At 37.4% G+C, this 27150-nt stretch overlaps 1 protein-coding gene and 1 pseudogene across 1 annotated transcript; both read left to right on the plus strand.

Moving 5' to 3' along the window:
* The first annotated feature begins 10561 nt into the window (after positions 1-10561).
* On the plus strand, positions 10562-11011 carry LOC122276911. The gene is made up of 2 exons (XM_043086803.1): positions 10562-10795; positions 10856-11011. The coding sequence occupies exons 1-2, from the start codon at positions 10562-10564 to the stop codon at positions 11009-11011; spliced, it is 390 nt and encodes a 129-aa protein (XP_042942737.1).
* A 13000-nt stretch (positions 11012-24011) lies between these two features.
* LOC122277551 lies at positions 24012-25903 on the plus strand (annotated as a pseudogene).
* The last annotated feature ends 1247 nt before the right edge of the window (positions 25904-27150 follow it).

Consider the following 27150-nt stretch of genomic DNA (forward strand, 5'->3'; position numbering starts at 1 on the left):
TCATAACAAACAAAAAAGGTATTCAATTATGAGTATAAATTTTGAAATGCCATTTATTGATCAATGGTATATCAAATATAGGAATCCAACGCAATGCTTTCAATTATAGAGTGAATTTCGGAGTGATGTTTGTTATGGAGTTCATATTCAAGTGATGGCTTTTTACAGCAAACTCGGTGGTAAGTGGTATGTGGATGTCAGACTCAATGGAAGGGGGAGCATGCACTCGGTGGTTTTTTTGCTGGAGAATTCTTTAGACTCTGAAACCCATTTTTTCTCACTTCTTTGGTAACCACAACATTGCCGTTCTGTGATTTGGACCAACAGAGCTCAAATTCGTGACTCTCATGCTACATCTTTCCAATAGAGCAAAACTACTATTTGCCTTTCATTTTTTCAAGACCCAATACAAGTCTAAATTTGCATCTGTGTTTTAGGCCGAAGCTGGCATGATTTCCGTTTGATGCAGGGGCTGTATGTCAGTTAATTTTCGCATGGAGCAAGGGCTGTATGTCCAAGAAGGGAAAGAGTAGCTTTTTGTGAGGTGCTTCCATCTGTTGGTTTGACGGGATAAACTTTTTCATAAATTGAAGACCATGCGTCTAGATGAAGTTGTTGTGAAGTAAGTCCATCAGTGAGTAGCAGGGGCTAGACGAGCTGGACGTGAAGGGTGAAGCTAAATTTGCTTTTGGCGTAGGTGATTGTGGTCTTCAAGATAATTTCCGTGATTTACTCGTTATGCTTTTAGGAGAAGAAAGCATGCTTGTAGTCAAAAGTTGCTCTGCATATTTCTGTGATTTGCATGTTATGCCTTTAAGAGAGCCGAGTCCACTTTGAAGATAAGGGAAAAAGCAATGCTACTTTTCGTTTGACACATGTGCTTGAAGTGCTTTTTCCATGTTGAAGTCAATTCCAAGGAATGCTTTATTCATTGTTGAAGACCACTTAAAGATATATTTACGTGTTGTGCTTTTGGAAAAAAGGTCAAGGTGGGTCCACTTTGAAGATAAGCATGCATGTAGAGCCAAAAAGCTACCTCCTCCTGCATATTACCGTGTGATACAATATTGTGCTTTAGTTGAAGAAAGAGTCAAGGTGGGTCCACTTTGAAGAGAGGCTTTGGGGTCCACTTCCATCTAACTTGAAGAGCATATTACAAGGTATGGTGATGAAAATTCAAAATGTGCATGCGCACTTGAAGACAAACAATTTCCGCATGCCCACCTGCATATATGCATGACAATTAACTTCCTCAATTTCATGTAATAAATGAAATATTAATATCATAAAATTAGGTTGTTATCAATTGAGTTAGAATTGATTTATCGAGACTCAACTTATTCAATTACTAGTAAGAAAAATGTGATTGACTCGAATTTAAATGCAAAATAATCATAATATTATAGCTCAATTAGGTACCAAAGGGATGAGTGTAATGCCTAAGGCTACTTTATCCATCTCACGGTGAAGTGTGGGCTAGCCTTCGAATACCCAAAATTTACCTTCCTCATGGATATTAGCAAGTGGGAGCGGGTCCAATCTCAAATTGCCCGAAAAACCCCACCCCGTGAGGGACGATAGGCGGGCCCAGCCTCTGTGGCAACTTGACCTCCCTCACGAAGGAGAGCAGGTTCAGCCTTTCGGCTGCCTAAATAACTTACGCCAACCTTTACCACAATGAAGAGTGGGATCAATGCCAGCCTGACCCAACACTTACATTCCCTGTGGTGTCAATGGATGGGAGTAGGTCCAATCTCTTAGTTAATCGAACAACTTACCTTGCCCACATTATGGCGAACTGTGGATCGGCTTCCTAGTTATCTGAAAAATTACCTCCCTTGTGGGACCAAAGGGGTAGGCTTAGCCTAAGGCATCCCTACCCCTCTCCTAGTGGAGTATGGATCTAGTCCTTCCACTACTGCCAACTCCTGCAACGGAATGCCAAACTAATAATGCCTCAGACTTGTGTTGCACCTCAACAGGATAGCTCAGGTTTGTGAATGTCAGAGGTTGTTTACGCTAACTGGTTTGACTTTTGATGCATTAACAAACATCTTCTACTTACTTCCTATCAAGGGTTGACATTCCAGTCCAGCCTTAAGGCAGCCCAGCCTACTTCATGACGAGGTGCGAGTTCATTAGCCCGACATTACTCTAAGAATCGCATCTCCTCCAATAAAAGCCAACCTCCTTTAAAGGCTTAAGGTGAGCCTAGTCTTAATGCATTGCTCACCCCCCTTGCCAAGCATAAGGGCAAATGACGCAAGTCCAGTTTAAACGCGTTGCTTGACATCCTTTAAAGACTTAGGGTGAGTCTAGCCTTGACGCACTGCTTAGCCCCCCTTGCCAAGCGCAAGGGCCAATGAGGAGTGTCCAGTCTAAATGTGCTGCTCATCCTTCTCTAACAACTTAGGGCGAGTCCAACCTTCACATTACTCCGCCCATGCCAAGTGCAAGGGCCAACGAGGCGAGTCCAGGCTGAACGCACTGCTCGGCCTCCATCGCACCAAAGAAATGAGTCTAGTCTTTTGACTGCCTAGCTTGTCACCATTTTTATAACAAGTTAACATGTGGGAAAGGTCAGGCACCACCCGACCTTGAAGGACCTCAAATAGGTGGTGGGTCACTTGCTTGCCCCCAGCACCTTCGATGCACTCTATGTGGTCGAGTCCACATGCTACCTAACTCTAGCAATGTGTTAAACTTATCGGCTATGTGGAAAATTGTCCCTCCCTTGAGGAGATCAAAGAGAAGGGTTTAGCCTAAGGCTTCCCGGCCTCTCTCCCCGCGGAATAAGGGCCCTATCTCTTAGCGATGCAGCTTAACTACCTAAGAGCTCCACCAGATCGGGGTTACTCGACTACATTGAAGGGTCAATTCTACTTATGGATTGCCTACAGAGCAAATGACATCATCTCTCAACTGGTACGCTCCCCAAATCCCACAAAAATATATATACAAAGCACAAACAAAGGAAAGAAGCAAAAGAAGCAAACTCAAAAAAGAAGAAGGAAAATCAAATTCCCAACCCATATCTCCACAAACTAGGCTGACAAGGAGATTGGGGGAGTCAAGCACCCGGACTTGACTTATCTGGTCCATTAGATTCATCAGGCTGACCAGTAGCAAGCAAAGGAAAAATCAATGAGTAAATGAATGTGCACAACAAGGAAAATGGAGGAAAAAATGAGTGTTTATTTATGATTAAATTCTTTACAAAGAAAAACAATTACATCTTTTTAAGGAACTTTACAATGTGGAAAACATAAACAAAGACTAAGGTAGAGAGGCATAGGGATCCAACTCCGGAGTATGAAGGTCTGCCTCGAGAATGTTAGGGTTTGGCACAGGAGCATGAAGGTCTATCTCAGGCACCTCGGGATCAAGCTCAGGAGCATCAAAATCAGGAGGGAAGGCATCGGGAATCATGTCTCGGCCCAGGTTGCAACCATGCTCAAGAGTATCAAGCTCTGGAGGGAGATCGCGGACGTTGAGGGCCCTTAAGTGTGCCAGAAGCACCCTCGAATCCGATTGAGGGTTTTAAAAGAATGTAGTCCCACATCCTCTTGAGCCCTTCAATGTATCTGTATGACCAAGCCTGGTCATGGAAAAATATGACCGACCACTACCCCTCTAAGTGGGGAACAACCTCTTGGACATGGGACAAGTCACTCCACAGATCCTCAATGACTATTCTGGACAGCTACCCTTTGTTAGGTTTTCTCCAACTCCTTCAATGCCTATTCGACCCTTCTCTTTTCTTGGTCAACAGTAGCCTAAATAATCGACTACGAGTCTTCTCATTCCTTTATAGCATCAAAGGAAAGCGTCCATCACAACATGCCTCAACATCGGGTTCTCTTTTTCTAATTTGTTCTTGTTATTTTACATATTCTCTAGTTTAAAAAGCATTTCAAAATATTTACCAACACACATTTTGGACAATCATCATTATAGTTGTGCCAACTGTTGTTCTTATCCTCGTAGTCATCTCCATTTGCATCTAGACAAAATCAAGGAGGCCAAGGAAGAAAGTTGAAAGTAATTGTAAGAACTCAGTATTGCTATTTATAATACAAAAGTTAGGCAGTCCTCGTAATTCGGAAAGAAAACAACTTTTCCAGCATCTATCAATTAAAAAATAAAGGACATAATTTCAGATTCTATATTTGACGATATTTGCTTTTACATTACCATATGGAAGTAATTGGAAGGTAGTTTGTTTTAATCACTTGTGTTGGAGAGCCCATTGCTTTAGAATGAACAAATTATAATCTATGTCAACCATCTTCAGTGATAAACTTTAGTCCATTCATGAAGTGCTGTCCTATTTCTCTTGTGAAGTTGTGGATCAAATTAGAAGCATGGAATCCTTGCAGTTTGACTTTGGCACCATCAGAGTTGCAACGAATAACTTTTCTAAAGCAAATAAGCTTGGAGAAGGTGGTTTTGGTGTTGTTTACAAGTTAAATAGATATATTCTTTTGGAGGCGGGTACTAATGATCACTTAAAAGATGCTAATTTTCAAGCTTTTACCCTTGTACGTTCACAGGGTATACACTCTAACGACCAAGTTATAGTTGTGAAAAGACTATCAAGAGAGTCGAGACAAGGAGATTTATAATTTAAGAATGAGGTCTTGTTGGTGGCCAAACTACAACACCGTAATTTGGTTCGCCTCTTAGGGTTCTGCTTGGAAATGGAAAGTAATGAAAGGCTTTTAGTATATGAGTTTGTGCAAAATGCAAGCCTTAATCAATTTCTTTTCGGTATGTTTGCGCTTTTGATTTCATGTCACTGTATCTTTAATATCTCTTTACTCTCTTGTTAGATTACTTTGTCGCATATTTTTCTCAAATCATTAGCCACATACTTGCTTTGATATGTAGATCCAATCAGAGGTGCACATCTTGATTGGGAAACACATTACAAAATCATGGGAGCCATTGATCGAGGGATGCTTTATCTTCATGTAGATTCTCGACTCCGTATTATTCATCGTGATCTTAAAGTTAGTAACATCCTTCTAGATAGAAAAATGGATCCAAAAATCTCAGATTTTGGCACAGCGAGAATGTTTTTTTTTTAATGATCAAACACGAGAGAATGCAAGCGGAGTTGTGGGGACCCCGTAAGTACTTTTGGAAGTAAAGAACTGATATGTATTTGATGTGGTAGAAACTGCATCTCTAATCTACTAAGATTTAGCTTCTTATCAAAATTAAAGGGAGACTAAAATGTTGTAGAAATTTATGGTCTCACTTCTTTAGTATTCAATAAAAACTAATAATATTGTCGTCAATGTGTAGTGGATATATGGCTTCAGAATATAGAATACATAAGCAGTTTTCTGTGAAGTATGATGTCTTTAGTTTCGGAGTACTAGTGCTAGAAATAGTGAGTGGACAGGGGATCCATTCCTTTCGAAATGGACAGAATCTGGAGCATCTTCCAAGTTATGTAAGTAAAATCATACTTGGGTACATTTCCCTTCCCTTTTCCTGTAAGTGCAACGCCAATAAGTGCACATGCTAGAGGAATTTTCTCTCTGGTATTCATTAAAATTATGTCTTGCAGGCATGGAGAAGCTGGAGCATGGGAACTGCTTCAAATATTGTAGACCCCAGAATGAGGTCTGGATTGCAGTAATGAGATGTATCCACATAGGATGGCTATGTGTTCAAGAAAATGCAACAAACAGACCAACGATGGCTACGGTTGTTGTGATGCTCAATAATGGCTCTAACACTCTGCCAGCTCCCTCACAACCTGCATTTTTTATGTATGGCAATATCGAATCAGACATGTCTCCTAATTAGTCCTTCCAAGCTTCAAGAAACGGAGTTTCAGTTACTGATCTAGATGCTCGCTAAAGTTTGATGGAAGTAATTAGAAATCTTTATTTAGACATTTGACAAAGACAATGCGTTGACTATTTTTTTTTTCCTCATTTTGGATGATGAATTTAAGACATTTGTATATTTTTCAAATATTATATATAAAATATCTTCAACAATACAAGAACGAGAGCCATTAGTGACTTATCATTTCTGTTTTTTTTTTAGACTTATCAATCTCGCTAATTAATATTTCTCCATAAAAGAATCGTTTCAAAATTTCTAGTCCCTTTTTCTATTTTCTTTTTCAATACAAAGAAGAAACTTCTTTAATTCTTTAAAATATGAGAAAACATTACAACCCTACCCAAACAACAGACTTAACACCTGCAATCAGTAATAAACCCATCCCACACGCTCAAGTCTTCAATATGCCAAGCATACTTAGCTAGTTTATCCGCCCCTTCATTGCCAAGACGTCTAACATGTTGAATACTGCACTGAGAGAACATATGCATAAGCCCCTTGGTATCTTGAACTAAGTTTCCCGGCAGTGATAAGGAGCGAGGCTCTCTCATCTTGAATAGTTTGGACCATAATCAAAGAATCACCCTCAATAATTAAGTTGTTAGTGCCTCTGTGTATGCATAGTTGAAGGCCCCTTAGATTTGACAACAACTCAATCTCAAGTGTGTCAGTTACACCCCTTTCCTTCTTACTAGCTAGAAACAAACAGTACCACACCTTTGTCATAAAGAAACTTATCTTAAGTGCTAAACAAATTTATCTTAACACCAATCTTATGTTTTGTTGCTGACACAACAACAAGAGTCATAAAGAATAATAAAAACAGAAACAAAGAAAAACTTCTTATTAGAAAGCGATGCTTACAATCATTATCATTATTTTAGGGCATTTTTAATATTGTTCAAAAGTTAATTCATTGTGATAAACTTTCTTGTATATACGTATTTGATCAAAATAATGTAAAATACAATAAGTTGGTCAATGCAACTTAAGATGAGCTGTAGGCTGTAGCTAACCTTGGCAGCCACCCACCAGCAGCATCGTATGCATTAAAAAGACATCCTTTGCAACTTCACTTTGATTTATCAGTGTCGATTGAATGCATGTATAGAAAATTTTTTATTCTTCATTTTAAATTATTTCCTGTTTCATTTGTATAAAAAACTTAGTTAAAGTACTCCGCCACGATAATGATGTGACTAGGGATAATAACATCTACAATTATATATATGCAATTGTTGCTTAGAAAAATATATATCATGCAATTGTCATTTGTCTCGGTCAACATTTGTTATACATATTTGTATCGATCCGAGTCTATGTTTTAGTCCAGCCATCTAATTGACTAATCAACTCTTGAGAAAATATTCTAACCAGCACACTTGGTTATCTCAGAAAATCAGCCCTCCAATCCGAATGCAACACGTCATCATATTTGCATAATAACCAAGCATCTCACTACACCTGAACACAACACCTTTTTATGCCTAAACTCCCTCAACTCTTTAATACTTTTCCTTCTCAATTTAGGATAATGTTAAAAAACAAAATTGCCCCCAATTTTATATATAAATACAAAAACAAAAGTAATACATGTGATGCAAGATAATGATAAATAAAGGGAAATGGTCGAAATTGTTCACCCGATCTCACCGACAAATTATTTGAGTCATTTTACCAATAAAATAACAAGAAAAGTCACGTCTGGATATGCAGATCCTCCACCATCTTCGGCCTGTGCAGCTCCTTCACACCATACACGTCCCAAAACAAAGCTTTGCAGCAACCGAATTCCACCCAACCCGCACCACCAAAATCTCCCTCCACCTGCATCGAGTGTAGGGGTGTGCACATTTCTAAAAATTTCGACTCCAACTGAATTCCATTCCGAATCTGACTCCAATGGAGTCGAAATTTTCAGAAAACAGAGTCAGAATCGGAGGCACTCCGAAAATGGAGTCGGAGGTCGGAGTCAGAGTCGGAGTCCGCATGGGCTCCGAATTCTGACTCTGAACTCTAATTTTTTACAAAATAAAAACAAAGATTCAAAACGACGTCGTTTTGAATCTTTGTTCCCCCCACTTAACTTAAACGACGACGTTCCTTGAAATAGGAACGACGTCGTTTGCTTCATAATTTTAAACCTATATGGCCATCCCTGATCCCCCTTTCTTCTTCATTTCATCTGTCCCGATCCCTTGCTCAGCAACTCAGTCGCCGGCCCGCCCCTTTCTTCTTTTCCATTTTTCTTCATTTCATCTTCCAATTCCCTTCATTTGTTCTTTGTGCTGCCTTTGAAAGAATTGAAGCTGTGCCGCTGCCAGTGCCCACGGCACCGTGTTCACAGAATCACTGTGCTGCTGCCCACGGCCCAGTGTCCCACGGCGCCACGCCTCACTCGAGTCACTCCTCAGTACAAAATCACAAAATTACATCCACTTAGGGTTAGTATTTTCTTTATCTTATTTATTCTCATAGTTGATACTTGTTAGATTTTTGTATGGGAAATCCTTTGATTTCAAGAAACCTTTCCTTCAAACTTTATCCAGAAACAAATCCGAACACTTTCCAATGAATCTATCCACATTTGCAACTCCATATTGCAAGCCTTAAATTGCAATCTTGGTTCCCTCTTGCTACTTGCACTTACTGGCAAGAGGATTCTAGGGTTTTTCCCCAAGCTTCAATAGTAAAAGTACCAAATGTGTTTCAATTACTGATCCAGCCTATTTCAGTATCAATAAAATATCTTCTTACTTGTAAACAACAAATTAGTGATCCAGCTTGATGATTCTATTTCCTCTCACCGGTTATACATTTTAACCGCCCTGCCAAGTCTCAACAGAGTTTCTAGAGTTTGCAAATATTTGGTGCAATCTTGTCATACCCGAGTACCTAGGGCTTGAAATTAGAGTTTCTATTTTTCTAGTTTGAGTAGTTTAGAATTTTATTTATTTTTGTATTTCCAACTGAATTGACTGCTTTAAAGTGTTGATCTATTGTGTTAGTTACTGCTTTGGCTTTATTTAAATGCTGATAAGGTATAAAAGTCAAGTAGATGAAAAAAACTTGCCAAATTAGATCTTAATAAGGCTTGTATGGGAAAAAGGAAAAGTTGCCTAAACTGGGACAGCTTCCAAATCAAAATTTTAGTCTCTAGAAACCCTAAGGGCAAGTCTGCCATGCCTCTCAAAGAGCCTAGGGAATTTCCTTATTTGCAAATAGAAGTTGGGAGTTTTCTAGAATCCCTAAATACCTACTTTCATCAACTTTAATATAGCCCAAGAAAATTCTTTCCATCAAAAAAAAAAAAAAAATATAGCCCAAGAAAACCACAACTTTTTCTTATAAAAAGGGCATTAAACATCTTCATTTCAGCTTAGCCATAATTGATAATTCCCTCTTGCTGCTACTATCCCTTTCAGAACACATATAATTTCATAAAATCACCACCTTGTCACCCTTTATAGAAATCACATATGTTAGCCTCCCTTTGGTGATCTAGCCAAGTTTTTTCAAGTATTTTCAATTCTTTTCATCAAGGTTCAAATTTAGATATATAATGAGCTTTTTACTGGACTTCTACGTCTTGAATGGTTTTTGGCATAAAAACAGTGCAAGACCCAATCTTGATTCTAAATTCATCATAAACACAACACACAGTCACTGCTTGGTGAGTACATCTTTCAACACACAATCACTGCTTGGTGAGTTTACTCCATTGCTCAACCTCCAAACTCATTTCAGAGAAACTTTTCTTGAGCAATCACCCTACAACTAATTAAAACATAAATAATAATAATAATAATAATAATAATAATAATAATAATAATAATAATAATAATAATAATAATAATAATAATAATAATAATAGAAAACTGCAAATTACGAAGTTGGAAAGCAAACGTGATTTTAGAAAAGTGGATTAGACCAAGAATAGGTGGAAGAGAGACTATATTCCATGAAAACATTGCCAACCATTACTTTTATGTGTTACAAATTGCAGGAAAGGGCTCTTCATGATTTCTCTCCCAAATTAGAAACTTGTTTGCTCTGTTTTTTGTCAGCTCTTATATACTCAACATGATTTTAGAAAAGTGGATTAGACCAAGAATAGGTGGAAGAGAGACTATATTCCATGAAAACATTGCCAACCATTACTTTTTGTGTTACGAATTGCAGGAAAGGGCTCTTGATGATTTCTCTCCCAAATTAGAAACTTGTTTGCTCTGTTTCTTGTCAGCTCTTACATACTTAACATACCCCAGTTTGCTCTGTTTCTGAATGTGTAGAGAAAATATGTTGAATGTGTAAAGAAAATATGTTTAGTTCCTGCATTCAAATATGGTGAATATGTAAAGAAAATATGTGAGAAATGGTCATCCTAACTTCTCTTGTTTCTCAAGAACGACTCTTTTTTGTACTAGCAAAATTTCTTTGCATTGAAGATCCTTTTTTGTTCTATGCTTGTGCCTTCAAGTTTTTTATTTTTCTATTTATATTAACTGTTTATTTTATTTTATTTTTGATAGATATGGAAACTTCACCTAGTGGAAGGTCAGAAGGGAATCCAAGTGCCACAATCCCGTCACCGAGATCTAGAACCACTTCTAAAGCAGCTACATCTTATGCAAGTAGCCGATTCCCCATGCTAGTAGACATAGAAGATGAGGATGAGTTTAATGAGGATGAGGAGATGGGTATTGGGGATCTACCACCTCCATCTGCAACTCCATCTCAGCCACGAAATAGGACAAAAAGGTCTTGGACCTGGGAGCATTTCACCAACATCCCTGGTAATCGTGAGAACCCACAGGCGAGATGCCACCACTGTGGGGCACTTTGTGGTTGTCATTCAAAGAAGCAAGGCACTGCTGTCTTAATCGTCCATCTTAGGGGTTGCCAACGATATAAAATGTCGATGGGAGAGGCAATCAATGATTAGACCAAGCTAAATTACGAAGCTTCTACGGCCACTGATGGTACACAGATTAAGAAAATGGTCATCCCTCAATACAGTGAGAAATTAGTGAGGGATATGCTTGCAGAGATGATAATTGAAGATGAGATACCTTTTACCACAGTCGATAAAAGAGGCTTCCGAAAGTTTGTCAAGACTATTGAGCCACAATTTCCATTGACATGATAGTATACGGTGATGCGGGATTGTATGAAGAAGCATGCAAAAGAGAAAGCGGAGATGAAGAAGATGTTCACTACCACTAACCAGAGAGTGTCATTTACGACTGACACATGGACTTTCATACAGAACATTTCCTACATGTGTATCACAGCACACTACATTGATAGTGAATGGAATTTGAGAAAACAGATTATTGGGTTCAAAGAAATTATTGATCATAAGAGAGCATCAATTGGGACACTGATGGATGATTGTTTAAAGGATTGGGGAATTCAAAAGGTTCTATGTATTGCAGTTGACAATACCAGTGCCAATGACACCGCAATTGAATGGTTCAAGAAGAATACGAATATGAAAGCTAATGTCATCCGCAACCACGAATTTATTCATATTCGATGCTGTGCTCATATTTTCAACCTGATTGTCAGTGAGGGCTTAAAAGAGGTTAACGATTTCATTACCAGAGTCCACAATATTGTGCAGTATGTGAGGGCTTCCCCTCAAAGGCTGTCAAAGTTCAAGGCAATAGCAAGCCAGCTTGGAATTTCATGTTCTAAGACATTGTGTTTGGATGTTCTGACCTGATGGAGCTCAACATACCTTATGTTGGATGTGGCACAAAAGTACCAAAGAGCATTCGACCGGATGGAAGTTGAGGATGGGGCACTTAAGTATGCTTTGCTGGAGCCTACAGGAAAGGGGCTTGGTGCGCCAGACACACATGATTGGACTAGTGTGGGGCACTTTGTGAGATTTTTACAAGTTTTTTATGATATGACTGTGTGGATATCTAGATCCGCATATATAACTACAAACTTATTCTTCAACGAGCTCTCAAAGCTTTACTACCACTTGCAAGAAGGTTGTACGGGTTCATGCGGATTATTATCTAGTATGGCTATGATGATGCAGGCCAAATATGATAAATATTAGGGGGATGTTGAGAAAATAAATAGATTACTTTTTGTGGCTGTGATCCTTGACCCCCGATATAAGTTGGCCTTGATAGATATAAGTTGGCCTTGATAGAATTTTGGGCAAATTCCACAATGGGGGCAGTGAAAGCTGTACGGTTTATTACAGTGCTTAAAAGGGATCTTGATGATTTATATTCTCACTACAACAATAGTGGTCAGCCTTCATCCGCAGCGGGCACCTCACACTCGAGGCCGACACCTCTATTCGATGACCGTAGCTCAAATGACTCATTAAATCCACCTCGTCGAGGTTATAATATTGTGAATCAGTATCATCAGCTCGTTACAACGAGGAATATTATGCAGTGTACTTCTGAGATTAAACGGTATTTTATGGAAGAGGTCGAGGCACCTAGCTATTCATTTCAGCTTTTAACTTGGTGGAAGGTTAATTCCACCAAGTATTAGATCCTTTCTCGTATTGCTCGATATGTGATGGCCATTCCAATCATTACGGTTGCCTCTGAGTCAGCATTTAGCACTGGAGGTCGAGTATTGGATTCTTACCGGAATTTATTGTCACCGTCAACTATGGAGGCCCACGTTTGCACACAGAATTGGTTAAGTGATACGCCCATTGGACTAGATACCATTGGCTTTGATACTGATAGCTATAAGCTTGAATCGGGTAACTTTATTTGAGTATTTCAATTGATTTATTTAATTCTTTTTATGATTTCATAAATCTATTAACCTTACACTTTTTATGATTTCATAGATATAATTGTGAACCCTAGCATACTTGCCGATGACTGATACTTGGAGTGTGGCTAAGTTGATAAACTTGCGATTAAAAAATATTGGTAAGAAATTATAATCATTTTTTTTGAATCATTTTTTTTCTTTTTATTGATTGTGACTTTTTATTTAATTTCAGGTATCACCAACGACAAACCACGATGTATTGGAAGATGTTTTGAAGCACCTCTATGTTGGAAGATGTATTCGAAGATGTTTTTATTTTGGTATTGGAAGATGTTCGGAGTAGCATTTAAACTATTATCAATGTTTTGGACAATTGTAAAAGAGTTTCTTAAAGATGTAATATGTATTAAAGATGTAATATGTATTATATATATATCACTTTTTTTTTTTAGAACTCGGAATCGGAATTGGGCGGAGGTCGGAGCCCGATTCCGATCGGAAGCTATCGGAATTCCAATCGGAGTTTCGAATTCTGAACTCCAATCAGAGTCAAAGTGAACTTCCGGTTTCGACTCCAGTCGGAGTCGGAGGTCGGAAATTGCGATTTCGACTCTGTCGGAGTCGAAGCCCATGCCTAATCGAGTGGCTCATCTCCTCCACCACTCTGAGATCCTCATTTTCTCTTTCCTCCATCCTCTCTCTCTCTCTCTCCCCACCATGCTTGGTGAGACTCGGCCTCAGATCGGCCAGTCATTCCCCACTCCTCAGCCATGCCGTCTGGACCAAGATCGCCTACTCTCTGCCCCTAAGCTCCTTCATCAGATCGAGCAAAAGCTAGAAGCTCTTTGGCCATAAGCGATATATAAGCAAAACCCAAACACAAAGAAAAACGAGGTCATTATACAAATCAACATACCAAAATAAATCCTTCTCTTATGCTAATAACTATTCAAACTAAATGTCAGCAAAGTCAGTATCTATGCTTTCCAACATCTCACCAGATTTGGCCTTCAACTCCATGGAAGCACTAAATTCAAGCATCTAATTAAATAAAAAGAAGGTTTAAAGCATCAACATAATCTACCACAATGGGTGCGACGAAATCCATTACAGTCTTCATCTGGTTTGGTAAAAGTGAAGGAAAGAAAAAAGAACATTGAATGGAGACTGGTGCCATTTTGACTGGGAATTAAATGATGAGAAAACCTTCACGGCGGCGTGTCCTTTCTCCCCTAAAAAACAGCATCCAATGAAAATGTGCCATGTAGACACTTCATTTTCAAACCTTCTAGCCGCATTGCAAAGAAACTCCCCCTTTTCCATCTCCCTCCCTCCCTCCCTCCCTCTCTCTCTCTCTGGAACCACTCCCTCCCTCGAGCCCTAGCCACCAAGAGCCTAAGCAGTAAGCAACCAAAATTTCAGTGAAAATTGGACAACTTACCTCACGTAACAAACCGTAATTTGCAGAGCCACTTCTTTAGGACCTTCAAAACTTTTTTATAGTTAAGGGTAAAAGAAAATGCAAAAGCAAAGAACCCTTATTTTCTCTAACCCTAACTTTGTTGGCTTGAATAGAGAAAAACAGAGCAACTTTTTCCAACAACCAAAAGGCAAATGGCTTATGCACGAAACAAGAAGCCCATTTGGTGAAAACGCATGGTTCAGAAGAAAGAAAAAATTCAGATCGTGAAAATAAAGACTTCCTTTCACACACTGCTCAACACAAAAACAAAGAACTAGTTGTTTCCATGAAAGAGAGAGAAAGGCAGAGCAAGCAAGAGAAATAGTTGGTATCTTAAATCGAAGCCATTGACAGAAACACTAAGTCTAACTTGTTCGATGCCTTGCCTGATGATCTTGTCATTTCTATTCTTTGCAAACTCAGCTCCACTGCCGGAAGCCCCTTTGATTTCATCAACGTTTTGATAATGTACAGGCTTCTCTATATTTTACTTTTAAGTTTTTCTTCTTTCTTGATTTGGATTTCTTTTTACTGGAAAATGAAAGATTTCGGTCATTTATTCAAAAATTTGATCTCCATCTTGGTCCTCAGGTTTTTTGCGAAAGTGTCATCTTTTTGGATGAATATGGTTCCTTTACGTTGCAAATTCTGAATTTGATGGTATCCTTTACCTATATTTTGGTTTTGAATCTTGCATAACTCATTGTATTTGAAACAGGTGCAAGAGGTTACATGGATTGGGTCTCCATCCTCTAGCATTATCCAAAGCTTCACAAAAAATGTTTGCGATAAGAGAAGAACTGGTCCAACTCCGTTCACACTTTGATATCCCCTATAATGTGGTTCATGGGATTTAGTGTGGATTACTAACGTGTCTATTTGTTATTTGTTACCATTAAAGGACTGTGAAGGACGTAACCGTTCAAAGAAGGCATGTTAAATGAGATAAATTAAGATGACAGTGGGAAATTAAATAAAATATTATTATAATATTATTTTTTAATATTATTATTATTTTAAGATTTTAAAAAATTAAATTATTTATTATAGTTTGTGTGAAAATTTAAAAAAACATAATGATAAGATGAAATAAGATCATAAGAGCACTCTCAATTATTTATATATCCTATCCTTTAAAATATGTCCCTAAAATCTATTTTTCTATTTTATATACTGAATTTTACAATATACCCTATATCAGTTTATCTATTTTTTTATATTATTTAAATATTATACTTTTTAATCTTTTTTATTCATTTTACATATTTTCTCTAACTACTAATGATATTCTTGTATTTTTTTATATTTACAATATCTTTCTATATGTAATGTCATATAAGTATGTTCTATTTAAAATTAATCTAAATTTATAAGCTAAACTAAAATATTAATTAATTTAAAAAATAAAAAGAATAGATTATATAATGAAAATATTGTCAAAATATATTAAAAGAATTTCTATTTTTGATAATTTTTGAAAATATTCTTAAAAATACTTTCCTTTATTATTAACAATATTAAAACTTTTGCATGCATAAAAGTCGCATGGACTATAAAGGAAGTGCTACTGTGCTAGAGAGTAGATGAGAGATAAGAGAGTCGGGTCTGTGCAAAAGTGTTTTATTAATGGAAAAATATAGTTGCAAGCATAATTGTGCACTAATCTGTGCACCAATATGATGTGATTGGTCAAAAAGTAGATTTTATTAAAAACAATATTAATTTAAATTTTAAGTATGAATAAATCAGTATTGATACACAGATTAGTGCACGACTGTATTTGTATGTAGCAGAACTCTTTATTAATTAATGTATTGGCCACGTTGGGTCCACGGAGAGTTCGCAATGTTGACTGCATTTAGTAATACTTTATAATGTATTTTTATCTTATTATATAAAATATTATATTTTTTTATCATCTTTAAATTTTTTTTATTTAAATGAATATTAAATAAATGAATTGTTTTTATTTAAAAGTTGATGGTTAATGCCATTAATATATCATTAGATACATTATTAATTAGTTGGAAGGGTAATGACAAATGAACGCGTGTATGAACAGAGACTTGGAATTTTCAACATCTAATTGCCCGCACTGCTTTATGTTACAAATAATACAGAAGCAACACAAATTTCCAGATTAGTATCTTTAACGTATAGCGCAAGTCCATCCTTCCTATTCTCCATAAAACTTAATCATATTGTTTCCTTAATTTGCAGGCTAAAGAGAGAGGAACAACGAAGATCATGTGTTATTCAAATCGACTTTTATTGCTCGGCATCGTTCTCTTACATTGTGTTACTCCCACGGCTTAGCAGTACTGATGTCAAACTGGTAACTACACCAGCAACAGTACCTACAGGGCAACCTAGTTGGCCTCCTGGCCTCCATGTCTTCCAACACGAAGATCGATTACGGATTTTACAATTTCACCGCTGGAGAAAATTACGACAAAGTGAACACGATTGCACTTTGTAAAGGAGACGTTACGCCGGATGTATGCCGTGGTTGTATCAATTCGACAAGTCAAGATCTCTTACAGTCTTGTCCCAATCAGAAGGAGGCAATCATGTGGTGCGGATCCGGTGAATGTACTGTAAGACACTCAAAACAGGTCTATATTTGGCATTATGGAGTAGCCGCTTGCTTTTTATAACGTACAAAACGCATCCAACATAGAAGGGTCCAACAACTTGCTAAGACCCCTGCTAGATAGGCTAAGAAATAGCGCTGCACTTGGAAATTCTACTCGCAAGTTTGCTCTGAAAAGCGAGGCAGCCCCAGACTTCCAAACAATCTATTCACTTTTGTAGTGTACTCCTGATTTGAACTCCTGGACTGCAACAACTGCCCTGCTACGGTTGGTTGGATGTACGTCATATTGTTGTAATGGCCGAAAGGTTGGAGGAGTATTTGTAACACCAAGTTGTTATTTAAGGTATGAGACATACAGTTTCTATGACCCTGCAGCTGAGTCACCACCTCCGTCGCCTCCACCACCGCAGCCAGCTCCCCCACCACCAGTACAACTGCTTCCACCCACAAAAGGTATGTATGGTAAGCGAGCTTTTCGTTCTGTTTTGGTTCTAAAAGGTATATAAATCCTACTTTGCCAACGTTTTATCATTTATGGACCGTAAAGGGATTTTGAGAGAAGAATATTACATATAAATTAGAATTTCGTTAGTCGATTAGACAATTCTTTCTTATAGTAGTAGGTATACATATCTTTAACTTTACCTTGTAAGGTAACGAAACTGAAGAGAAGAAGAGCCTGGAATAGCAGAGAAGCACACAGTATGGATGCAGGGTAAAATCCCGTATATATGAAAATTGTTCTTTTCTGTACAGTGCCATGATCTATTTATACACATTTTCTCTAACAAACTAAATCATCTAAAAATAGAAAATACAGTTTATTGAAGGAAAATTACACAAATAATAAAAATGCATCTAAGACAAAATGAGCAAAAAACAAGCTATCCTTTTTCATATCTGGTATCTTCACTCGAGTATGAAGTAGAGGCTTGGGCTTGTTTCTGGGCTGCAGCATCTTGAACTTGGGCTGGACGTATACTATGTAATAGCCCCCCGCAAGATGGAGAATAGAGATTTACTATTCCCATCTTGGATAAATGAAAATTAAGGAGATGTGCAGGCAAAGCTTTTGTGAACATATCAGCCAACTGAAGTTGAGATGGAATGTGAGAGGTGGTGATACTGCCATCTTGGATCTTGTCACGAATGAGGTGACAATCTAACTCTATATGCTTCGTTCTTTCGTGAAACACAGGATTTGCAGCGATGTGAAGGGCTGCCTGATTGTCACAATAAAGCAAGGCAGGCTGTGGATGGGATACCCGTAGGTCAGCAAGGAGATATTTGAGCCAAGTGATTTCAGAACAAGTTGTTGCCATAGAACGATACTCAGCTTCAGCTGATGATCGAGAGACGACTGATTGTTTCTTTGACTTCCAAGAAATGAGTGAATTACCAAGCAAAATACAATAGCCCGTTGTAGATCGATGGGTGTCCGGACACGAAGCCCAATCAGAATCACAATATGCTTGAAGTTGTAGCTGGGATGTGGATGATAATAAAATGCCTTGACCAGGAGAATTTTTCAGATATCTCAACACTTTGTGAGCTGTTGAAAGATGAGAGGTGGTGGGATGATCCATGAACTGAGAAAGGAGCTGGACAGCATAAGAAATATCTGGCCGTGTAATTGTGAGATACAACAACCGGCCAATGAGTCTTCTATAGGTACTAGGGTCAGGCAGGGGCTGTCCAGATGATTTGTTCAACTTGAAATTCTGTTCAATGGGCAGTTTGAGTGGCTTACAGCCAAGAGTTCCCGAGTCTGAAAGTATATCCAAAGTATACTTTCTTTGGGATAAATGTATCCCTTTTGAGGATCTAGCAACTTCCAAACCCAAAAAATAACGTAAACATCCAAGATCCTTTATTCTAAATTGGGTATGCAAAAAATGTTTGAGAGAGTCAATGGAAGTTGAGCAATTGCCAGCCACAATAATGTCATCAACATATACTAATAGGACAGTAAAAGCACTGCCATCAAGCTTAGTAAAAAGACTGTAATCTACTTTTGATTGGTGGAAACCATAAGCAATGAGGGAAGTAGAGAACTTAGAATACCATTGTCTTGAGGCCTGTTTGAGGCCATAAAGACTCTTGACCAGTTTGCATACCTGATGAGGAGCACCCTTGTTGTAGCCGGGAGGTTTCTTCATATAAATTTCTTCAGCCAAGTCACCATGAAGAAAAGCATTGTGGAAGTCAAATTGATGCAGGAACCAGCCTCTAACTACTGCTACAGAAAGCAGCATACGCACTGTGACCAGTTTGGCCACTGGAGAAAAGGTTTTGGTGTAGTCTACACCTTCCTTTTGGGTAAAACCCTTGGCAACTAGCCTTGCCTTCAGTCTTTCAATTGAGCCATCAGAATTAAACTTGACTTTGTAAACATATTTACAGTCAATAGGTTGTTTACCAGGAGGCAAGTCAGTGATAACCCAAGTTTTGTTTTGTTCTAAGGCACTTAATTCAAGTTCCATGGCTTGACACCAGCCAGGGTGCTTTAAAGCTTGCTTATATGTGGAAGGTTTAGAAATGGTAGATATTGAAGTGGAAAAAGCTTTGAAAGAGGGACTAAATTTCTGGTAATTCAAAAAATGAGTGAGAGGATGAAAAGTGGAAGAATTACCTTGACGAGTCTTGGGCAGCAACAGGTTGGAGTCAGTGAGGGAGGCCTGTTGACAGTGAAAATCTTTCAAAAAATCTGGTGCTTTCCTCTGTCTAGAAGACCTTCGAAGAGGAGGCTGGGGAAAAGGGTTAGAATGTGGTATAGTGGTGGGGGAAAGGATTGGTGAAGTTGTGGAGTCAGAAATGGAAGTTTGAGGAGGTAGAGGAGGAGAACTTATAGGAGATGAAGGGTTGTTATGAGTGGGAAAAGTTGGAAACTGCCATAGGTCAGGTAAAGCTTTAGTATAAACCAGATTTGGACTTTCAGTTGAAGATGTTAGGGAATGAAAGGGAAAAATAGACTCATAAAACACAACATCCCTAGAAATGAAAATGGTTTTGGTTTCAAGGTCGAGAAGCTTGTAACCTTTGACACCAAAAGGATAGCCTAGAAGAATGCACATGCGACCCCTAGGATCAAATTTAGTTCTACCAGCAGCAATAGTTGATGCAAAACACAAAGATCCAAATATTTTTAAATGAGAGTAAGATGGTAAGGAGTGGAACAATATTTCATATGGGGTTTTGTTTTGTAATAGGGGGCTGGGGGTTCTATTAATGAGGTAGGTGGCTGTAAGGACACAATCACTCCAATATGTGAGTGGGAGACCAGCTTGAAACTTTAGAGCCCGAGCCACATTTAAGATATGTTGGTGTTTTCGTTCTACAATGCCATTTTGTTGGGGTGTGGCAACACAAGATTTCTGGTGTATAATGCCTTTGGAGTTGAAAAAATCAATCATATGGAATTCATTTCCATTGTCACTCCTTATAATTTTAATGGCAAAGTTCAATACATTTTCTGGTTTCAGATTTATTTTTAAGAAGATAAAGCCATGTGGTTCGGGTGAAGTCATCAACAATGGTTAAGAAAAATCTGGATCCATCATTTGCAGTGGTAGAACAAGGACCCCAGAGGTCACAATGTATCAATTCAAAAGGATGAGAAGTTTTGTGTTCACTAGTGGGAAAAGGAAGACGATGCATTTTAGCTAAGGGACAGATACAACAAGGACCAGAATTAATAGATTTGATGCTATTTTTTACAATAGGATCAGTAATTAAACTAAGACATGGAAAAGAAGGGTGACCTAGGCGATAATGCCAAAGGTCATTGACAGCATTGATACTAAAAACAGAAGCTGAAAAAGTTGACATCCTAGAAGAAAACTGTGAAATTTTAACAGATAAACTGGAAGGGGAGACTGGTTGTAGTTGAAGATGATATAGGCCATTCCTCACGTTACCCTTCCCAATCGTTGTCCAAGAGGCAAGGTCCTGAATGAAACAAACATCATCAAAGAAAACAAGGCAACAAGTGAGGGAAGCAGCAAGTTTCTTGGCAGAAATAAGGTTAAAATTAAAAGAGGGAACACAAAGGACCTCAGTCAAACAAATAGAATTGTTAAACTGAACAGTGCCCAAATGTGTGGTTGGAACATCAGCTCCATTGGGTAGTTTGACAGAGTGTGAAATGTGTTTGGTGATGGAAGTGAGCAATGAGGGGCAACAGACCATGTGGCCTGTTGCACCCGTGTCGATTATCCAAGGTAAGTGTGATATATTTGGTGTACTGTGTGTGTGAGTAGATAAACAAAGAGAAATACCATGAGAAATACCAGAGAAATTAGAGGTGGATGGAATGGTGGAATTGGACTGAATCTGATGAGCTGAATGCTGAGCAGCAATGGGAGCATCCCTTGGCTGGAGAAGATCCATTAATTGTTTATATTGTGCCTTAGTTAAACTAACTTTATCATCACTGTGTGTCTCAAGGTGGGTGGAAGGAGGAGTGGTGGATTGGATAGTGAGGGCAGCGGATGGTGGAAGCTTGTTGAAAAACTTATGGCTGGGTGGGTAACCATGTAGTTTGTAGCACTTTTCAATAGTGTGCCCACTCATATGGCAGTGACTACAAACAGGGGCTGCAACATTCCCAATTTTGAAACAGGATTCAAGAGTATGGCTAATAATTTTGCAGTGAGTGCAATATGGCCGGTCTTTCTTGGTGTTGGATCGGGAGGAGTTGAACATTTTTGGTGATGGAAAGGGTCGGTTAATGGCAAAGGCCATATTGTCTGGGGATGGGTTATGTTGGATGAGGGAATGCTGACGTTCTTGCTACTGGATCAGAGAGAAAATTCGAGTAACAGAGGGCAGTGGGTCTAACAACATGATTTGATCACGAACATTGGAGTAAATATCATGTAAACCCATTAAAAATTGAAAAACACAGTCTCTTTGATATCTATCAACAATAATCTTCATAGTACCACAAGTACAAACAGGAATGGGATCGTAGATGGAAAGCTCATCCCATAAGGTTTTGAGTTTTCCATAGTAAACACTCACCGAATCATTTTCCTAGAGAATGCTAGCAAGAGATTTCTTAAGCTGGAAGATGCGGGGTGCGTTTTGTTGGGAAAAACGATCTTGCAAGTCAGACCAAATTTCATGGGCATCATCCACAAAGGCGACACTCGACTTGATAGAGGCACTGATGGAATTCTATAACCACGACACCACCATGTCGTTACAGCGTTCCCCTAGGTCGATAAGAGGGTCATCGGGATTCTGGGGTTTAGGGATTTCGTTTGTGATGAACCCTAATTTGTTCTTGGCACGCAGGGCACGGCGCATAGCCCTTGACCAAGTAGGGTAATTATCAACAGTAAGGAGGTCGGTGACAAGAATCACGGCTGGATTATCACCGTGATCAAGTCGAAATGGGTTATTCGGGTCGTTGAGGTTCGAATACTGGTTGGGACGAAGGTCGTTTGGGGAATGGGGATGAACGGAGCAAGCAACGGAACGGGTTGGGGAAGAATCAGATGAACTATCGGCATGATCATCCATGGAGATGCTTCCCTGGCTCACGATACCATGTAAGGTAACGAAACCGAAGAGAAGAAGAGCCTGGAATAGCAGAGAAGCACACCGTATGGATGCAGGGTAAAATCCCGTATATATGAAAATTGTTCTTTTCTGTACAGTGCCATGATCTATTTATACACATTTTCTCTAACAAACTAAATCATCTAAAAATAGAAAATACAGTTTATTGAAGGAAAATTACACAAATAATAAAAATGCATCTAAGACAAAATGAGCAAAAAACAAGCTATCCTTTTTCATATCTGGTATCTTCACTCAAGTATGAAGTAGAGGCTTGGGCTTGTTTCTGGGCTGCAGCATCTTGAACTTGGGCTGGACGTATACTATGTAATATACCAATTCACCTCCCGAAATGAGCTGTCTTTATGCACCACTGTATTTTCTTGTCTAAATAAACTTTATTCCACAAAGAAAGAGACGCATATTTCTGGGTGTTTCGTGCACTAGCAAACGAATGGTACCCTAGGCGGTGTCGTCTCGGAGTCTCCCCAGCTGAAATTTTGAAATAACGAACCTTTCAATTCTGTACCCACTAAATCCCTGGAGTGACTTCTTATGTAGTGCCTCGCATGCAGAGATGCCGTGTGGTCCATATCTATATTTTTAGAATATAAAATTATATAATTCAGTTCATCGCTTTTTATTAATTTAGCCTTTCAAATGATATTAAGTATTAACGTATAAATTAATTTTAAAATTTATTTCTAACTCCACATCTTATCCGACTGAAAAAAAATTAAAAAAAAAATTAATTTCTATAAATTTTTAATTTACACGTTTCAGGTAAGTCCTTTGAAAAGAGTAGAACTACTCAAAAGAGAAAAAAAAAAAAAAAAAAGGTCTGTTTTTTAGGGTAAAAAGTATTTTTTTATATATAGGATTTGCATAAAACTTGCCCACCTTAAACTTATATTTAATATTATTATTTAAAGTAAGTAAATTAATAAATTAAATAAGAATTTGATCAAAAAGTGAGAAAATTGTTAAAAAATTAATTAAATAATTAAGCTTCTTTTCCCACCTACTCAATTATTAGTGACATTTATTTATTTTCAGTGAAAACCAACAATAATAATACAAAGTACTTAAGAAATGAAATGCTAGAATCCATAGTTATTTTTTGTCCTGATCAACTACTTGCATTGGTAGTTTAAAAATTGATAATATCTTTAAGTCGAATTAGGGAAAAGAATAAGACTGACTCGATCATACAATTTTATTTAAACCTAATATCAGATATCTAATTCAAAATCAGTCTCTTTTAAACGAATTTTTAGTTTTATTTTGATAGAAGTAGAACTCTAGTGTCGGGAAGGAAAGTAACTCATCGAGAACTACGGTTGGTATAATGGCGTCGGATGTTGTTTCTGTTGTACTAATCTTCTGCATGTCATGTTTCTACCTCTTCTATTTAAGAGTGAAGAAGCCAAGGGAGAAACTTAAAAGTAAGTTCAATATTTGTTTATTTTACATTGTTGCTATCATTCTTTAAGTAGCCGGGAAAATATGATATCTAGACACCTTGCTGTATGCCTTTGACGTGATGCATCTCTTCTCTATAATTACTAAGCAATATTGGTAAAACTAAGTACTAAGCGTCTCTTCTCTACGTACCAAGCAATACTGGTAAAACTAACTTCGGTTATTGCTTTTTAAGATTTATCTTTGGTTGCATCTTTCTACATAAAGCATTGGCTTTACCATGGGGATTCTGTAATATAAAACAAAATTTGCTACCATCAGTCAGACAGTCAATCAGTTCTAGAAATCAAGGCCAGTACTTCAGCAACTCAAATAATGAGATGCATGACATTAAATTATGCAGAGCATGTTGTTTCTTTGTATGAAGAAAATAGCAAATTGTATTACTTTTCTTGTGGCAATGCATTAATCTAATTCAGATGCATAACCTGTTCTTACGTGAAGGCGTGGATGAAATTATTAATTCTGATTCCTTGCAATTTGACATCCGGACAATTAAAGTTGCTACCGACAACTTTTCTGCTGCAAACAAGCTTGGACAAGGTGGATTTGGTATTGTTTACAAGGTAATGAGACGCAATCGAGTCGTAAATTATGTCATTTTACTCGTCATAATTACTTAAGTCTAATATCATGAATGTTGAGGTTACAAATGCTAGATTTTGGTATATACATATCTTTCAGGGTGAGCGCTTCCAAATGGACAAGAAATAGCTGTGAAGAGGTTGTCCAAGGCTCCTCAACAAGGAGATCTAGAATTTAAGAATGAGGTCAAGTTACTCGCTACTCTTCAACACAGGAATTTGGTAAGGCTCCTAAGATTCTGTTTGGAAGGAAAGGAAAGACTTCTAATCTATGAGTTTGTACTTAATGCAAGCCTTGAAAAGTTCATATTTGGTATGTTTACCATTCCTCTCAAATCCCAAATTCTATTCATAGTGATTACATCTTAACGGAATTGTCCTGTCTTCCGTGTACATTGCTTCAACATGTTCACAGTACATTTGCATGATTATGCAGATCCAAACAAGAGTGCACTACTGAATTGGGAAATGCATCAGAAAATTATAGAAGGCATCACTCGAGGGCTTCTTTACCTTCATGAAGATTCGTGACTTCGTATTATTCACCGTGATCTCAAGGCTAGCAACATTTTGTTAGATGCAGATATGAATCTAAAGATTTCAGATGTCGGCACAGCAAGATTATTTGTACCAGATCAAACTCAAGGCAAAACGAGCAGAATTGTGGGGACCTAGTAAGTATATCCACATAATCTATAGCTAGTAACTAGGATGTAGCATGCTATATACAAGTAACACATACAGTTTGTGCCAAAGAAACAAACAACATGGGAAATCCTTTAAACCATCTCCAATAAAGAAGATGGAATGAACTTCATAAAAAACTACATGTACCTAAAGCTATGATGTCCTTCAAATTAAACTAATGCTACTGATAATGTTCGCTTGCAGTGGATACATGCCTTCGGAATATGTAATCCGTGAACAATTTTCAGTAAAATCTGATGTGTTTAGTTTTGGCGTGTTAGTTCTGGAGATAGTGAGCGGTAAAACAAATAACTATAGTTTGCAGGGAGAGAATGAAGTTGGCGGCCTTTTAAGTTATGTAAGTGCAAATATTTTCTTTTTTATATGCATTTCCTTTTTATCTCAATTAAGTCCGACCAGATAGTAAGTCACAAATGAATGTCTATCTTATTGTGGTGTCTCTCAATGTAACCATCATGCAGGCATGGAAAAATTGGAGAGAGGAGACAACCTCAAATCTTGTAGATGCCACATTAAAGGACAGGTCAACAACTCAAATAATGAGATGCATCCACATTGGATTATTATGTGTTCAACAAAATGTGACTGACAGACCAACCATGGCTACAGTCGTCCTCATGTTTAATAGCCACTTTATTACTCTACCAGTTCCCACAAGACCTGGATTTCTTATACACAGCACCAGATCAGATGTGTCATCCCAATCGGAGAACATGAGAGTTGGTATAAGAAGACTAGATAGGCATGGAAGTAGCGCTATCCAAGGCTCAATAAATGAAGCTTCAATATCTGAGCTAGATGGCCGATAACTTTTGACGGAAGCTAGTGCCACATTTTGTTTGAAATGCAATTCTACTTGTTCAAGATTCCCATCCCTGACCCTAGTTTTTTCATTAAGCAACTTCTTTATAAATGAAGATGGTTATAGTTTGTATTCAGTTTTAGTATTTTGACTTCATGTTTTATTTCATATTGTGCAACCCCGACAAGTATAAAATATAACCATGGTTTTCCTTCGCTACAAGTGAGGGCAATTAATAAATTTGTGTACTGTTCTCTTTATAAAAAATAAAAAAAAATATGAAGATGGTCATATATAGTACTTAAGTAGCAAAGATATATCTTACGTCATTTTGTTCATCCCAAATGTTTGGTCGTGATTAAACTTTAAATAATTAAGTAAATCATGAATACAATTGATCACAAGCGTTGTTAATAAAATCTATTTTTTTCCTTTTTTGTTTGAAATCTAATTTTTGCGATTTTTATTTCAATTTTCTTTTCTAGTAAATTTTTCAATAAAAAAAAACATTATTATTGTTTTTGAATTTTCATGTAAGGCATGTCAAAATGACACATCTCGAACCATTATTAGCCGACAAGACGTTTTAAATGGTCTATTGGTGTGAATGCAATGACAAATGGAATAATTTGATAAATGGTGAAAAATTCAAAGATTAGAATGTTCAAATTTTAGAGTAAAAAAGACCAATATATCTACTAAAGCACTAGTATTAGATTAGTTATCTCATGGATAAGTGTTTGAGAAAATGATACTATACTTCCTAAGTTTGTCTTTTTATTATGACGGTTCATGTATTTAATTTTATATTTTAATTTTGGTAATCTAATAATTATCTATCTCATTCAACCTTTCAACCATCATATTCTTTAAAATCTAAATGTTTCAATATTAGGCATTAAACCACAATGATCTATATAATGTCACAAAAATAACTGCATAGTTTGTTTTACTTGAGTAATTGTGCTCAGCAACTTTAGTAATAAATCTCCCATTCTTTGTAGACCAATGTACCTCTCTATAAAAAGTAACATAATATGGAGCTTGTTCCTGCATCAATGAATTAACAATTAAACATTGTCATCAATTCTTCTTGATGAGAAAGAAATTAAAGAGAGGCTTCATTTTGAAGATATAATATTTACCTCTTCCTCCAATAGCCGAATAAAAAACTTTCTACCACCCGTGTGATTTATCCTTTGATTTTTCCTATTATGTTTATTCTGCCTTGACAAGTTCTAGAATTTATGTAACAAGTTGAATATTATTTTTGTATGAAATGATCAAACCTATGTTGACCATGAATAATTACTAATTATAT

Source organism: Carya illinoinensis, chromosome 9 (assembly GCF_018687715.1).
Source record: "Carya illinoinensis cultivar Pawnee chromosome 9, C.illinoinensisPawnee_v1, whole genome shotgun sequence".
Lineage (NCBI taxonomy): Eukaryota > Viridiplantae > Streptophyta > Magnoliopsida > Fagales > Juglandaceae > Carya > Carya illinoinensis.